Below are 16,129 nucleotides of genomic sequence, written 5' to 3'. Positions count from 1 at the left end.
CCTTTTGGGGGGGGAGCCCTGACTCTCTCCCCCCCCCCATCCCAGTGGATACTGCTGATCATGACTTTTAAGGCATTGGGAACCATCAGATATATTAATACATCCAAGAACAACCAAGAACAATAGATTTAAGAGAGCAGAAAACTAAACATCCAAACTATAGGTAGAAGAGTGGGTGGAGTGTGTGTAAGCCTTGAATACAGAGACAGAGGTACTGAACCACTGCATTTGATAATACTCATCTGAATTATGTAATTGTTTATGAAGAATGTTACTCTTGTTACATAAGGCTTGTGGCACCTTAAACATGTAAGGTATAAGTGTCCCATGAGTATGGCAGGTTACAAATGTGATTAAGTAAATCCTTTAGCAAATTATTGTGACTTTAGCTTTCTTAAAATTGTAGCCACAATAAATTGGTTGGGATGCTAAAATAGACTTGCTGATGTTTGCCATTAGTTATGATGAGGATTAGTTTTTTGATATTAGTTTCACCATATGAATAATTTTTCTTTTTGGAAAAAATAACATTGCTTGACCGAAACAACTCAAGCTAGATGCATTTAAAATAGTTCACTCTATTTCCCTAATATATAAATATGATTTATATCTAATAAGGCTAAAGATGGACAGTTCTTTACTGAAAAGACAAAAATTTTATTAACAAATAATGATTAGTAAGAACCTCAGGGTGTCTGATGTTCCACTGCCAAGGTGCCATTCTGCCATTGGAACAATTCTTAATGACCCCCTGCATACAGTCCAAATCTGCTTTGAGGTTTGGGAGATCCTCAAAGCAAATTTGTGTTAAGGGAGGGGTAAGGGGAGGTGGGTACAATAGAAAGTTTCATTGCCTGAGTGGAAGGATGTTTCTAATACTGAATGTAGCCCTGTTTAAATGCCCAGTTGCTCTTTTTGGAAGACATGGAAAGGCCTTACATGAGTGTTCCACGTGGCTGCAGAACCCCTTTGATAGGAATTGGCATTTTAGTTTCCATTAAGTAGCTAAATGTGGCTGTTGCTCCTTGCAAACTGCAGGGTTTATTAACCTATACATACCAGCAAATTAAATTATGTAATCTAATTCTTCTATAAGGGGACGTGGTGGCGCAGCAGCTTAGTGACGCTGAAAGTTGCCGGCCAGAAATGGTCAACACTTCAGCGGTTTGAGCCCAGTTCCGCGCAGCAGAGTGAGCTCCTGCTTCCTCCCCAGCTCCTGCCAACCTAGCAGCTCGAAAACTTATGTGAGTAGATAAATGGGTACTCTCACCCCAGTGGGAGGAAAAATGCTGGCAGCAGCGCCTTGCAAAGGAGACAGGAGCAGTTGCCAGTAGCGCGGAAGCCGTGCATGCCTGAAAAGGGCGCGAAGTAACGGAAACCCCGCCTCCTGCGCTCGCCAGCTGGGCTCTGCTCTAGGAAGGAGGCAATGGCAAACCACTTCCGAAACACCTTGCCTTGAAAACTGCAGGGACTCGTCCAGGCAGTCGCCGCAGAATCAGTCACTATTGAGTGTGGATAAAAAAAAAATTATTCTATACAGCTGAATAAATGCAAGCACAAATAAAAAAATTATTAATGAAGGTGGATAATTGAATTGTAAGTGCTTGCACAAACTCTTCTGTTCCAAGATCTGGCAAGTAGGGACCTCCAGCTTTGTCAAAATGCTTTACAATCTCCACATATACATACATAAAGAGTACAGGAGCACAGACTGGCCAGACCCAAACTACTTATCTAAACTCTGCAGAGATAGTCTATCACTGATACAGCTGTTATTTAAAAAATCTCCCTCTTCCCCATTTATTTCAGTTTCTGGATAAGTATGTTGCAGTCCTATATGTCATCAACCTCTCATTAACTTTTCTCATTTTTATCAATATTTTTAGTGATGGGTTTCCTAATTATTTTTAACATTTCACAAAAATAAGTGGAAACAATGTAATTTGCAAGAGCTAATAGGAATATGAGTTTCATTTAACACCATAGTGATGTTGATAAAATTTCTTTCTGTGCCCCCAATTCTGTGTCTTGTTCTTTTAGTAAACTTACCCTTTGTTAAAAACTCGACCTGTATCTTTACCCAGGTTGTTAAAAACAAACTTCTGAAAACAGTTTCCAGTACAAGAAAAACAGAGTTATAGGAGATGCGATGTTTTTCTTTTCTAGCAACTCTTACTTTGATCTCTCTCTCAAAAAATTCTGGGCATATAATAGACATAAACTAGATAATCCAAATGTAACCTTTTTTTTTTTTTTTGGTGGAAAAAAACATGAAATCCAGTTCAACCTTTATTTTATTTTATTAATTTAATTTAATTTAATTTCAATTTATATGGCTATCCATCTCAGCAACATGACTGTGGGTGGTAATCAGCAGGTAACAAAATAAAAATAACACTCCAATAAATCTGTAAATGGCTGCAAGGTTAAAAAACACCACCACCACCATTTGGCCCATCATGACAACCATTCCACAGGCTCTGTCATATATTCTGACCCTTATGCCTAATGGCATAACCAGCACTTCAAAGCTGTATGAAAGGCCACCAGTGTTGGGGCTAGTCCAATCTCTGGGGGAGATGATGTTAATAGAAGGGACCTGCGGTATCCCTCTTCTGCTGGATCTGATAGGATGGGTAAACAATCAGGGAGAGGCTTTATACATCTTGTATACTTTTATACTACTCATATCTTCTCATAGCACTAGGTACAGTGTATTCATTTTTGAAAAATTGGGTTTTTGCTGTTTTGGATTTGATAACTGGTTTCACTTTCTGTTTTAATGTTTTAAGCTATTGCATCCTAATATGAAGTACATGGTTTCGTACAGTTTGTAATCAAAATGGCACCAGGCAGGAGCATTTAACGATAAGCAATAAGCCAAAGCTTCTACATTTACTTCCATGATGTGTGGGCAGGATTCTGTTTTGTGCTAAAAACTCTCTTCTGGCAGTTATTTGTTAATAAACTGGGAGTCAAGCGTGTGTTGATCTTGGGATAAGAGGTGCAGCTATGAGACAGTCTCTACAGGTCCTCCGATTCAGGCATAACCTGTATCCATCCCTGAGGTGCTCTGTTAAAACTGGGTCTCTTGGAAAGGAGCACCGCACTGTTCATGGTGTCTATAGGAGAAGCAACTACATCAAACCTAGGGAACACGTCATTCAATAACAGTCCACCAAATGGAGTTGGAGTCCTGTAAGGAGAAAGAGAAGCCCAAGTCTGTTTTTGGCCAACAAAACATTCAAGCTTAAGCGGGGGGAAATACTTGCCACTCATATAACGCAATCTGCAAGTGTCAGGTGCAGTCAGCCATTAACCAAGTAAGTCACAACAAAAGAGTTTCCCATGGTTTGCTAGTCAGTAGTTGAAATGTTCCGGCCAAGTAGCTTTGTCGCACTGTGTTTGTACTTACAGCAACAAAACTGACCACAGGCATGTTCCATTGGAATTTCTTTTCTGAAATAGTTTCTCATGCCAGATTTTTTCACAGAGACTTGGGTTCTATGAGCTGAGTTTCCTCATCAGCTTCACAGATGAACAAGTAAACTGTTTTATGTGAAATGCACACATGTCTTTTAAACCATTTGTGTATGTGTGTATGTATATGTATATGTGTGTATATATATGTATGCGTGTGTGTGTATATATATATATATACACATACATACATATACATACACACACACACACACGAGCCTTTGTGTTTTCCACAGCTTACACTGGTTTGTGGGTGTGGGTTTATGCATGTGTGCTTGTATATGATCACAAAACAAATGATGCATTGTGCTCAACCAATAGTCATCCAAGAATAGTGAGTTTATTGTCGAAATCTTATTCTGACCTCATCAAGAAAAGCAGTTATTTAATTCTGTAGTGAAATAACACAGTGTATATTATACAGATGAACAATGGAGTATTTTCAATTCTAGGTTGGGTAAATACTATTTCAAGCATCTTTTGCTTCCTGATGCCACTTTTGCTACTCGGGAGGAATCTGAGGGCTCAGAAATTGGTTATCTTAAACACTGCAGAAAATCATGGATTATGTAGCCTGCCCACTTCTCAAACTGGTGAAACTGGATAGAAGATTTTTTTTCCAAGCAGGCGCCAAGAAATGAAACAGTTGCTGTAAGATTTTTAAGAAATATAAAGGCTGTAGTCACATAAACCATGAAGGAATTATTTCTATTTCATAGATCCTGTGCCTAATATTGGAAGCCTGCTATTTTTGGCATCGTCACACTCTTTGGAGACTTGGCTTATTTTTCCTCTCCAGACCAGTCTTCTGTGAATTGCTTTTGTTTTTACATTTTGTATAGCTGGGTGCAGAGAGAGTAATGGTAGCACAGAGAAAGAAAACGATGCCAGCCAATAATCTCCATTCTCTTTTAATTGTGGTTCCATGGATTTGGGGGTGTTTTTCTCTGACTCACGTTTAGGATGTGACAGGAAGCCAGAGTAACCCTCTTAGAAATCATAGCCTAATAGCCCAGATGGAGTTCTCTGACTTCTAAAATATGTATTAGTTAGATCTGGGTAATTGTGCATTAACTTGAGAAAAGATTAGTATACAGTAGTAATTCCCCCTACAGTTTACAGTACTGTACTTAATATTGCCTTTGCTGAGTCAGCTCAGGTGGCATCCAGAAATAATTTGCAGCTGTTGCAGTAGCTATTGCTGCAAACTCATAAGGCCATCAAAGGAGAACCTTGGCCTTAGAGCCTGGATCTCACACATGATCCAGTCCAGGGCCAGCACCGGTGGAGGTTCAGTCTAGACAAAACTGGAATGGGTGTAACCCTCTTAAATTAGCTCATGACCTCTGATGGATTGTGACCCACAGTTTGAGAAGCCCTGCTTTATATTCTTTACTGTTCCTTCCCAGTCTTTAGATCATTTACAGCACAATAGTTTCATGCAGATTCCAAGTTAACCATTTCAAAATTTCACCTTTGGTGTTCAATGTGGTCTTCCAGGGTGCCAAGCCTCCTACCACTCCAGACTATTATTGTTCCTGGAAACTCCTCTTTCTCCAAGACTCATTGGCCATAAAGTCCTCTCAGTGAACCAGAGTGTTAGAGCGCAGGCTTCTGCATTGAGCAGACTCTCAGGAAAACAAGGACTCTTCTTGTAAAGCCCAGCAACCATGGAGTTAAGATACTGATGAGCTATACCCAGAGCAGCCTTAACCAGTGTGGCCAATAGTGAAGGATACTGGGAATTATAGCTGAGCAGTTTCTGGAAGGATATAAATTTTCTACCCTGCTTTAAAGAGCTAATATTTGAAAATATACATAGCAAGTCTTCTAGGAAAGGGGTAAGCAACCTAGTGCCATCCAAGATTTTGGATTTTATCACCCATCAGCCCAAGTGAATGTAGTCAGTGACAAAAGATCATAGGAATTAAAATCCCAAACATCTGAATTATAGATGAGAAACAATTGAAATGCATCAAATTGAAACTACAAACTATAGGTAGACAATCTTAAGTCTTTGTTCATCTGTATTTATAACCACTACTTTGGTCTGAATGTGCATATAGTATACAACTTATTCTCTTTTCTGTTCCACATTATTGGTATTTTGAGAACCAGTTTGATGTAGTGGTTAAGTGCTGGGCTAGAAACCAAGGGAGTGTGAGTTCTAGTCCTCCCTTAAGCATGGAAACCAACTGGGTGACTAGGGCCAATCACTCTCTTTCAGCCCAACTCACCTCACAGAGTGATTATTGTGTGGGAAATAGCAAGAGGGAGCATTATGTATGCTTCCTGGAATTGTTCAAAATGAAGGCAGGACATAAATCTAATAGTCTAATAAATATTCAGAAAAGTCCCATAGAGAATTTTAACATATGCTAAAGAGTCAGTGCAAAAATGCAAATGAAACAGAACAAGCATTTTACCTGTTGAAGTTTCTAAGGTCCAAATTATTCACTTTTCTGGGAGGCTCAGGGAAACGGGTTTCCCTATTTACTTGGTAATCAGCATTGCTGAAGTATTCCTGCCAAGGAGACTGATAACCTTTGGGGATTGCAGTTCGGTTGAATTTCTCTGGTGGAACTTCTTTTAGTGGTCCAGAATAGCCTGCAATAGGGATTGTCAAATAAAACACACCTGTTTTAAGTAATGTGGCACCAAAACCTCCGTGTCTGGTTTCAGATTGCTCATTTCTGGAAGAAGCTAGCACAGGTGATAGGGAAAAATAGGGTTGGTTGGTTCCAAGTTGTGGGAAGCCTTCATCAGCAACATGTTCTGCTTCTAGAGTGCCTCCTCAGTCTTGCCCTCCTTTAACCTTATCAGTGACAGTTGTTGCAATCTGCAGTTTCTTGAGTACTGTGGCCCTAAAGTATGTATTTATGAGTCCAACCTCAACTGCTACCCAAAAGTAGTCAATGGCTGTCATTCCTGTGGCACTTCTTCCCTTCATTCATTATCTCAAGTGGGTGAATGTATCAGGAGTATCAGCCTCGGCTTGTTTAACAGTTAAACTAAATATAAGGCTTGATTTTTTTAAGGTTTCTCTTCAATTTCCTAATATATGTTTTCCATATGTACTCCACGTCTTCTAGGGATTGTGGTCTTTGGATTACTCTAACTGAATACAATCACGATCAGCCAGCTATGGATGGGCAACCCTCTACTCCATTTTGGTTTTAAAAATGCTCTCAGTTTATACTGGAGATGAATCAGGATGGGACGATGAGGATGATGAAGTATTGTTGAGATAAAATGTTGGAAATTTAGCATCTGTTTAGTGAAATATTGTCATGCAAAGAAATCTCATGATGGAACAATAATCAAGGAGATGTTTGAGAACAAGTTATAAGGAAAATAGGGGAAATTTAGAGTTATTCACAATAACTCTCATTGGGAGAAGGAGAAATGCATCTTCTTACTTTCTTGTCCTGAGAGGTTCCTGTCTTAATTTTGATATATATGCAAAAGGACATTATTGAATCTCTCTCCATCAAAATCAGCCTGCCTTCCCACCTATCTAACAACAAGAAAAACTGCATCAAATGAAAGTGTCAGGGAAACAGACAACCTTCCACCCTGTCTGGATGTTTTTAAGCACAAGCAACTGTCTATCTTCCTCATCAAACTATCTGCTGATAAGGGAAGGACAGTGTTCCGTGAGTTGTCTTGCCAAGCTGACCACATTTAAGTAAGTCCCTGTTTGCTGCTAATAAACGGTAACCCATAGTGTAAATAATACCAACCGCCCCATGACACAAAACAATAGTATGAGCAGTAAGAACAGAATAATGTTCTGTTTCTAATAATTATTCTGTAAAGAATAATGTGCTTCAAGTGAGCACTGTTAAGATTATTTGGACATTCATGCCAATTGACAGCCCCCTCTTCCACCACTGCTACTCACAATTTATACTTTTACTTTTGGGTTCATGATGGAATAGTATAGCATTTTCCAACTTAGTTCCCTACAGATATGATCAACTTCTAGTTTTCTGTGTCAGCAAATGCAAGGCCTGGGAATTTCCACAGACTAGGAGGTCTGTGAGTCAAGTTCAGCAAACCTTCCTCACTTGATGTTAGGGAAGGCTGGAGCTGTGAAAAGCTTCTTACCTGGAGCAATTGCGCTGGGGTTCAGGGCTTTGCTCATCCGCAAGACTTTGCCTGTTTTCTGTGGTACTTTGGGGGGTGCTCTCTTTCCGGAAGCCTCCATGTGAATCTCATTCTGATAGTTCTCTTTCCCCTCTGTGGCGTAAGCAGACTAGCAGACAAAGGAGAGCAAGTGTAAGTGGCAAACATTTTCTATTACTTAAAACACCCAACTACCAAGGACCAGATTGTCTAGAAGCAGTGGAAAAATGTAAACAAGAGAAAAGGATTTTTCAGGCAACATGATGAACAACTGCTTTTAGACCCCCCGCCTCTGAATGGAAAGATAATTTCATCCATTGCCATTATACACAAGCATTCTTCCCCTGCGAAGAGAGATCTCTTTGGAGAAGACCCTGATGCTGGGAAAGATTGAAGGCAAAAGGAGAAGAGGACGGCAGAGGATGAGATGGTTAGATAGCATCACTGAAGCAATGAGCATGAAACTGAGCAAACTCAGGGAGGCAGTGAAGGACCGGAAGGCCTGGCGCAATATGGTTCATGGGGTCACGAAGAGTCGGACACGACTTAACGACTAAACAACAACAACAATTCTTTCCCCAAAATATCTGCCATTAATCCTCAGTTTATTATCCTCTTCCCACTGTCCAGATTTGCCTTGAATTGCAAAAAATCACAAGACTAACTCCACATACCTCCTGCTACTGAAACAATATTGTTAAAGGCTAAAGATATATTTATACTGCGACCTTATGCTATCGTGGTTTCTAGGCTGATCACTTACACATTACCAAAACAGAGAGAAAAAAAATGTATGATCAGAAAGTAAGACACCAATTTGCATAAAATGTGCATATGCTCAAGTGTATTGACAGATGCAAATACAGACATGATCGCTGTAATTTAAACATTTAGTGTATCTCCCCATACATGAGCAGATGACTTGAATGCCTGCTGAGTTGGCTGTCCAAGTGTAACACATTTCTGAGCTAACATAAACTACTACCGTCAGTGAGGACATCTTAAGGAGGTGGACTGTCTAGTGGTAGCATTTGCAACACAGGAGATTCATCTATAAAGTAGGCCACGTAACCACCATAATAGCTTCCTTGAAAGAGTCTTCTGGGGTATTATAGTCTGGTAATTGTTCAGCCTTACAGGAGTGGACAACCTGCAGCCCTTTCTTTGAGGCTCTTCAAGCCCCCTCTGGCCACAGTTGGTGAAATCAAAGGGCCCTGCCATTTTGTGACAACCGTTGCACAAGCCCTAAAATACATCAGTTTTTAAAAGGGGGAAGCTGCCAAAACTCCTTACAAAAGTCTAGCAGTAGCAAGAGAAGTCATGTGCCACCATCCCCACCTCTACCCCCATGAAAAGTGCAGCCTTAGAAGGCCGTGTCACCACAGACCCCACATCTCTTCATAGTTCCCAGGATTCCATGGGAGAAGGAAATGATAATTATGCAGACTATAGCCTAGGAGGTTTGACTCTGCTAGAAGAAAGCTACAAACTAATGTCAGACAGTTGTGGAGTTCAGCAGAATGTTCACCCCAGGAGTGCTGGATTCAGTATTTCACATTTATTTTTATGAAGACAGTTAAAAGAAAGGAAATGCAGGAGAGGGATGATGGGCTTATAGCCAGTTAGTTCCTCTTGCTGATGAAATTTGCTCCAGCGGGTTGCATCAGAACAGATTTGGAATGGGGCAGGGCAGGGAGGGAGGCGTCATGCTACATGTGCAAAAGTCCTCTGGTGTGAGATCAGATTTTGCTTCAGGTATGTGTTCTAATGGATAGGTTTACATATGATTACCTTAATACTATCACTACTGAAATATTAACTTGGAAAGGTCATTAGTTTTAACCAAAAATGGCACCCACACTAAAGAGCATTGCCACAGAGGGAAGCTTTAAGCCACTAAACTCCAGCCCAACACGACACTATGCCAGATCCTGATCAAACAACCAGACAGACCCTCCATCCTTTGGTTGTTCCCATTCTATTGTACTCTGGGTGTGAGCCTCCTCCTGCTCCACCTGACATGCTTGAGCCCTAGAAAGAGAGAGCAAAGAATAGAACATTTAGACAGGAAGGACCAGAGAGAAGGCCTAATACCAGAAGGCATACAGAAGTTTGCCAATAATCTGAATAAAAGCTTGTATACTAAACACATTGAAATTTGCAAACTAGTAGAATGTATAATGCAGATGTCCAAGCTCTACAGAGGTCTATGGACATTTCCAGAACATCAAGCTGGTATTAGTTTAGAATCCATATGGGAAGTGGAATGATTTTTTACATGCATAGTATGTGTGTGGATGGATGGATATAGATTAATAATCAACAGCTAGTGATTTAAGCTTAATTATAGCTCCTTATGCCAGAAGAGATTGTCAAGGAGTTAATAATTTCATCGTATTTGCTCCAACCACTAATCTATCAAGTAATTAACTCTAACCCCAAGATTTATACCTCAAGCCAAGCAATGACAATATGGTTTGCACTGGTCTGCCACCTACAGTCTATCCCAACCTCCTGGAGATGGGGAAGATCCAGTTTCTTGTGCTTAGGAACTCAATCATGATTAAACTACACTATCAGAGGTGAAAATAAATGTTGGCTTGATCATCTTTAAGTGGGATGCCTGCTTTGCCACTTTTTCATTTATTTTTATTATTTATCAAACTTATCCCCGCCCATCTCCCCCCAATGGGGGACTCTGGGCAGCTTACAGCATGTTAAAACAATAAATAAATATACAGTGATAAAAACACACTTCCTGTTTTTGTTCCTGACTGACATCTTGATAAGCATTTTTGCCTAGCACACTGGCATGACTTACAACTCTGAAGCCTGTAGGATACTCCAGCACAAAACGCTGCACTCTCTTCTGCCTTTGTTGATACAGCCTTGATCCCCTGTTTATAGGCAGGGACAGCTCCTCCATCATCAGATCCTGAGGAGTGCTAACCTTCTTCCCCAAGTCTAACTCTGGAGCTGAAGACACAAAGAAATATACATTCAGATCAAGAAATATGGGTGTACAGTATATATGTTTCACCGTTTGCCATTCTTTGCATATCTAATCAGAAGTAAGACTGTAGTCAAGAGTGCTTACTAGGGAAGCATGTATAGGAATTGAGCCTACTTTAAGCAGAGATGAAAGTTGTCGCAACAAGAAACTTTCAGTCTAATCCTCTGCATGTTTTCCTTGATGTTCACTGGATGTTTGTTCCCTAGAAGGATCCTTAGTTTTTGTAGCTGGCAATGTGACCACCTAAAAGCAAACACATGGGCACATCTCTTTCCAGATGAACAGAAACATATTCATGAGGTTGTCCTAGTGATGGGCTTTGCACAATCAAGGGTTGATGGGAGTCTTAGTTCCCTCACTTTCCTGTAGATCTGGCTGATCCTCCGCTTGTTGACAGAGAAAAGACACATTATGGACAGAAGTGGCTTAGCCGGACACCCTCTGGTTAGGCAAGTTTGTCGCAGCTACATGTATATTGGCTAAGGCAGAGCTATTCTTAACAGATGCATCAAACAAGGAGAGTTCCATCCATGCTTACCAAGTGTAACAAGCAAGGGCAGAGTCATGCTAAATGTTTGTAGCTGGTAAGTGCAAAGCTATCCTTACCAGCTGCCTTTTACAAGAGCACCTCTGAATATTTGCAATTAGGTTGTTCTCAGGTCTAGTGAAGATGGACATTAATTCACGACTGCCTGAATTTCACAACACATTCTATTGAGTAGAATATACTCATCAGTAGGCTTTTCTCAAAAGTTCTGCTTCATCCATTTTATGTTAGGATCTGAAACCTTCACAGTTTCCTCTGTATTATTTACATCTTCAGCTTTGTAAGTGCCTGCAGTGGGCTAAGAAGCCAACCTCTACTGCAAGCCAAAATGCTGGGGAAGCTTTTTATCTAGGAATAATTGAGAAAATTACGGCAGCCAAAGTTGATTTACCCTTTCCTCTTTGAATCTCTCTCGCAATGGCTTGAATTGGTGCATGTTGCTCCCTTGTGAAGTTCGAGCGTGGAAGGGGAAACATATTTCCAGCTGCAAGAAAAGCAAGATTTGATCAGTCTTTGTACATCCACTGACTCTTCTGCTGCCTGCATTTATTTCCAGGGCTAAAGCTTGCCGGCAAACTAATTCTACTTGGGAAAGAGACAATGTCATGTTTCTAAGCCATCTTGGAAAATGACCTACATTTTTTTCTCCTTAAAGATAATATATTTCTCCTTATGGAAAAACATCTACTTCTCAGTCTATTCTTTCAACCTGCCCCAATTAGATTGCAATTTCATTCTGCCAGACCTCTCAATTTTGTGTCATCCACACATTTAATAAGTAGCCCATCAACTCTATTATCCAGGTAATAAATACAAATGTTTTTTGTATGAATCAAATGTTAAATTATGTTATGAATTTAATTATTATGAGCCTATGAGCCCTTTTATAGCTTGGTGCCAAGGTACCTCCAGACAGCATTCTCCAATTAGAATTGATCAGTCCAGCATATTCATAGTATGAAAAGTTCTTCAGGATCCAGCATTTCCATGAGACTGGGGGAGTAAAGCCAAGAGCTGATGTTTTTCTAGAATGGCTCCAATATAGAACAGTCTCCCTTTGTGTATCAGGTTTGCCTCCAATAATAATTTTGTATAAATTAAATGTTCATAATTAAAACATTCATGGCATAACATAAACATATCAACACTAAAATGTCCACAGTGAGTCTAAAATAACATCAGCATCACAACCTTAAATTATCCATGGTAAGAACTTAAAAAACCCTAATCCCATAACATCTTAAAACAATTATTATCCTCTTCACTAAATTTCTCACACAGTAACATAAAAGATAGAAGAGCCAGCTGGGTGACTTTGGGCCAGTCACTCTCTCTCAGCCCAACTCACCTCACAGGGTCGTTGTTGTGGGGAAAATAGGAGGAAAGAGGAGTATTAGGTATCTTCGCTGCCTTGAATTATTTATAAAAATAATAAAGGCGGGATAAAAAAAAATCTAAAAAAAAAAAGTTGAATGATATTGAGCCAAAGACAAATCTCTTCAGGACCCACTGACTACCACTATCCAACCTGATATAGTGCTGATTCTTTTAGTACAATTAGACAGCCAGTCATAGGCACTGTTTACTGTAATACCATCCAAACCACATTTTAATAGCTTGTAAATGAGAATGTCGTGTGGAAGCTTGTTAAATGAAAAACAGAGTTGGAAGCCCAGGACAGAACTTTTGGAAAGCTAAACAACAGCAATGATGTATCTGACACTTCACATTTTCAAATTTCAAATGGGGAGGCAAGAGAGCAAGACAAGCCCCCCTGCTCATGATATGATGCCACAACTGGATTCTTACCATCATGATAGTTCCTGAATTGTTCTTGTGTCAAGAGCATCATATTCACCAACAAGGACATTCTATTTCAATAGAGAAGGGGCGCCTAGCTCTGCCTTGCATTCCAAGGGTGTCCTCATTGGAGATGATTGGCTCTCTTTGTCTTCCAGCTTCTGGGATCCTGCTATGGCAGCCTGTTGCCAGGACTGTGAAAACAGCGGTTATGCCAACAGGAACTTGGAAGACAATAGAGGAATTCATTTTTAATTTTTCCCACTATTTTGATACCACCATAATAACCCATCTCTAGGCAGTTCACAAATCACATAACAAGAGCAATAAACACCATAAACACAATAATTCTAAAAGAAAGTAAAATTTAAAATAACCCACTGCTGATCAGAAAAGAATAGATGTTAGTCTGAAACAGCTCGTCAGAAAAGCTGTTTCCACTAGTTTCTGAAAGGTGATTAAAGTGGGGGGCAGTCAGATCTTTGTGGGAAGCATATTTCACAGATTCAGTGCAGCTATAGAAAAACATTGCTTTCAGACCCTTACTTCTGCCTCCCAAACTGAGGATACCCAGAGCAACCCCTCTTGAGCAGAACAGCCAGGCCAGCCAGAGTCAAACTGGAGGAGACGGGCTTTATAGTTTCAAATCGGCACCTTGAGTTGTACTTGGAGACTACCCAAAGCCACTGCAGAGCTAGCAAAATAGACGTGATATTGCTGAACCAGTTTGTACCCAGCAGCATGTCGGGTGCTGCATTTTGCATCAATTACAGTTTCTGGATGATCTTCAAAGGGTAGCCCTAGATACAAGTAATGAGAACTTGTAACTCCCACTCCAAAAAGGGCTGCATCTGTGCACCAGCAAAGCTGAGCAAAGACACTTTGGCCATAGCTTCCAGCTGCTGATTTAAGTGGAGCTGCAAATCCAGGAGGACTCACAAATTGTAGAGCTGCTCTTACAAGCAAGGTACATTCCTCTCCAAAAATAACAGAGTAGCCATACAACTACCCTATGGTTGCTGGGCAAATGTCTACTGCAAACTGATGGATGACCTCTCCCAGTAGTGTCATGAAAAGTTTCATTTGTGTGGGAGAGATGACTGAGGCCTGCAGCAGGCCTGGGCTGATTGATTGATTGATTGATCTTAAGCTGATATGCCACCAACTCCTTACAGAGTTGTGATGGCTTATAGCAAGATTAAAACATCCATGGTATAACAAACGTATCAACACTAAAACATCCACAGTGAGTCTAAAATAACAACGTCAGCATCACAACCTTAAATTATCCATGGTAAGAACATAAAAAACCCTAATCCTGTAACATCTTAAAACAATCATTATCATCTTCAGTAAATTTATCACACGTAATTACATAAAAGAAACACCACATAATTAAGAATGAGCCAATACCTGCAAGACCACACTAAGCCACCAAAGTCCTTCTGGAATAATACAGTTTTTAATACTTTCTGGAAGTCTGCTACGTTGGAGACAAACCGGATACACAAAAGGAGGCTGTTCCGTCATATTGGAGCCACTACAGAAAAACGTCAGCTCTTGGCTTTACTCCCCCAGTAAGTGCTGGATCCTGAAGAGCTTTTCCTGCTATGAATATGTTGGACTGGTCAATTCTAATTGGAGAATGCAGTCTGGAGGTACCTTGGCACCAAGCTATAAAGGGGTTCATAGGTCAAAACCAGCATTTGAATTGCACTTGGAAGCCTGTTGGCAACAATGCAGAGCTTTAAGCACAAGGATAATGTGCTTTTGGTGATTCCAGCACATAGACTGCTCACTTTGTATCCGTTGCAGTTTCCAGCTGGTCTTCAAAGATAGCCCCACTTAGAGTACATTGCAGGAGATCTGATTGTTTATCCTCCACAACCATTGAAGGAGCCACTGCAAAGCAGTGCCCCAACAACTGACTCATGTAGGTGGTCTAGAAGGATACTGAGCTGGTGGCATCAAAAGCACTAAGAGAAGAAGAACTGCAACTTTCCAAATCTCAATGGAAGTCATCTACTGGAGCAGCTAATGTCATTTCTATCCCATGCTTTCTGAATTCCAAAAGAAAGGGAACCAGTTAATTAGCTGTATCCAAGATCCTTGGTAGCCTTCTACAAAATCTTCTCCAAGAAGGGAAGGTTTGACACTAGGCAGAAATTGTCTAACATGGTGGGGCCAAGTGATGGGTTAGGGTTCTAGGGTTGAGATGGCCTCTTCAAGGTGGCAGGTACCACTTCTTCTCTCAAGAAGGTATTTACTACATTTGAATCCAGCCCTTCACCTCTGCCTTGACTGCCAGGATGAACAGGGCCCAGCCCACAAGCGGCAAGACTCAAGCTATCAAGAACCCTGTTCAGTTCCTCAGAATACAGGAAAAATCAGAAGATGTTGACTGCGTTTTTGCCAATGTCCCATCTAGCTCTGAGGAAATACAAGTAAAATAGGAAAAAAGATGCCAGCAATTTAATCTTTTTTTAAATTATATATATGATGTAATATAAAATAAAGTACATAAAGTAAAACTTCTCTTTCCTTGCCTTTGTGTGTTATGTGTGTTTGGCTGATAGTTCTCAGTGCACAATTATTTGCCAGGAAGGGCAAATGCTGATTGCTTGTTGCTTCTCCATGAGTTCTATAAACTCAGAAACATTCCCATTGGGATTCAAAGGCACAGTGGTGCTTCAGCGCTTCCAGGGATGAACATTGGAGCCCCTACTGGCAACTCCCTGAACTTTTTTGTGTGTTGGTGTGTGGGATCATGCCATCGTTATGATGAGCAGTCATGTCCTAATGTCCATGCTCATAGCATCTCAATTTCCTGAAGCATTCATAAAGCATCAGAACTGCAGTCTCAAATGGAATCAGAAGAATTAGCAGATGGAAAGGATGGTCATCTGAAAGCACCCGAAAAAGGGCAGCATCATTGCTGTTGATGTGTTGCAAGAGACGCATCAGAGAAACCAGGCTGAAATCAGTTGGTAGATATGTTGATGGTTTTCTATTTCCAGCTTCAGAATGTACTTACAATGGATTTAACAATAGTGGCATTAGGAAAAAAAAATATTGGGACACATTGAAAAGTCAGGGCTTTATCCCAAATGGTTGGGGTTTTGTCTGTTTTGGTGCCATTGAGTCAGTCTTGGCTCCTGGCA

General features: G+C 40.5%; 1 protein-coding gene across 2 annotated transcripts; it reads right to left on the bottom strand.

The window, feature by feature from the left end:
• Positions 1-2,756: 2,756 nt before the first annotated feature.
• On the bottom strand, positions 2,757-11,708 carry MYOZ3 (myozenin 3). 2 transcript variants are annotated; one of them, XM_088134774.1, is made up of 6 exons: positions 11,560-11,708; positions 10,417-10,584; positions 9,562-9,617; positions 7,591-7,738; positions 5,907-6,087; positions 2,757-3,196 (listed from the first exon to the last, which is right to left on the bottom strand). In XM_088134774.1, exons 1-6 carry the CDS (start codon positions 11,642-11,644, stop codon positions 3,025-3,027), a joined length of 810 nt encoding a protein of 269 aa, XP_087990900.1. In that variant the 5' UTR covers positions 11,645-11,708; the 3' UTR covers positions 2,757-3,024. The 2 variants fall into 2 exon arrangements, with proteins under 2 accessions (XP_087990900.1, XP_087990899.1); XM_088134773.1 differs by having other exon boundaries at positions 9,562-9,639; positions 10,430-10,584.
• Positions 11,709-16,129: the final 4,421 nt, after the last annotated feature.

The sequence above is a fragment of the Python bivittatus genome, unplaced genomic scaffold, assembly GCF_059951505.1.
Source record: "Python bivittatus isolate LINGU-HERP-01145 unplaced genomic scaffold, Pbiv_v1 ctg000080_np1212, whole genome shotgun sequence".
Classification (NCBI taxonomy): Eukaryota; Metazoa; Chordata; class Lepidosauria; order Squamata; family Pythonidae; genus Python; species Python bivittatus.
Note: the sequence above shows the minus strand (reverse complement) of the source record. Positions and strands in the feature narration are given on the sequence as shown.

Bases quoted from the DNA above. Each gene is read 5' to 3' on its own strand.
- MYOZ3 (XM_088134773.1), bottom strand. From the start codon at position 11,644: ATGTTTCCCCTTCCACGCTCGAACTTCACAAGGGAGCAACATGCACCA. The intron at 6,088-7,590 runs GTAAGAAGCTTT...TCCCTATTGCAG, and splicing joins CCCCAGCGCAATTGCTCCAG to GCTATTCTGGACCACTAAAA. The intron at 3,197-5,906 runs GTAAAATGCTTG...TTCTCCTTACAG, and splicing joins GACCTTAGAAACTTCAACAG to GACTCCAACTCCATTTGGTG.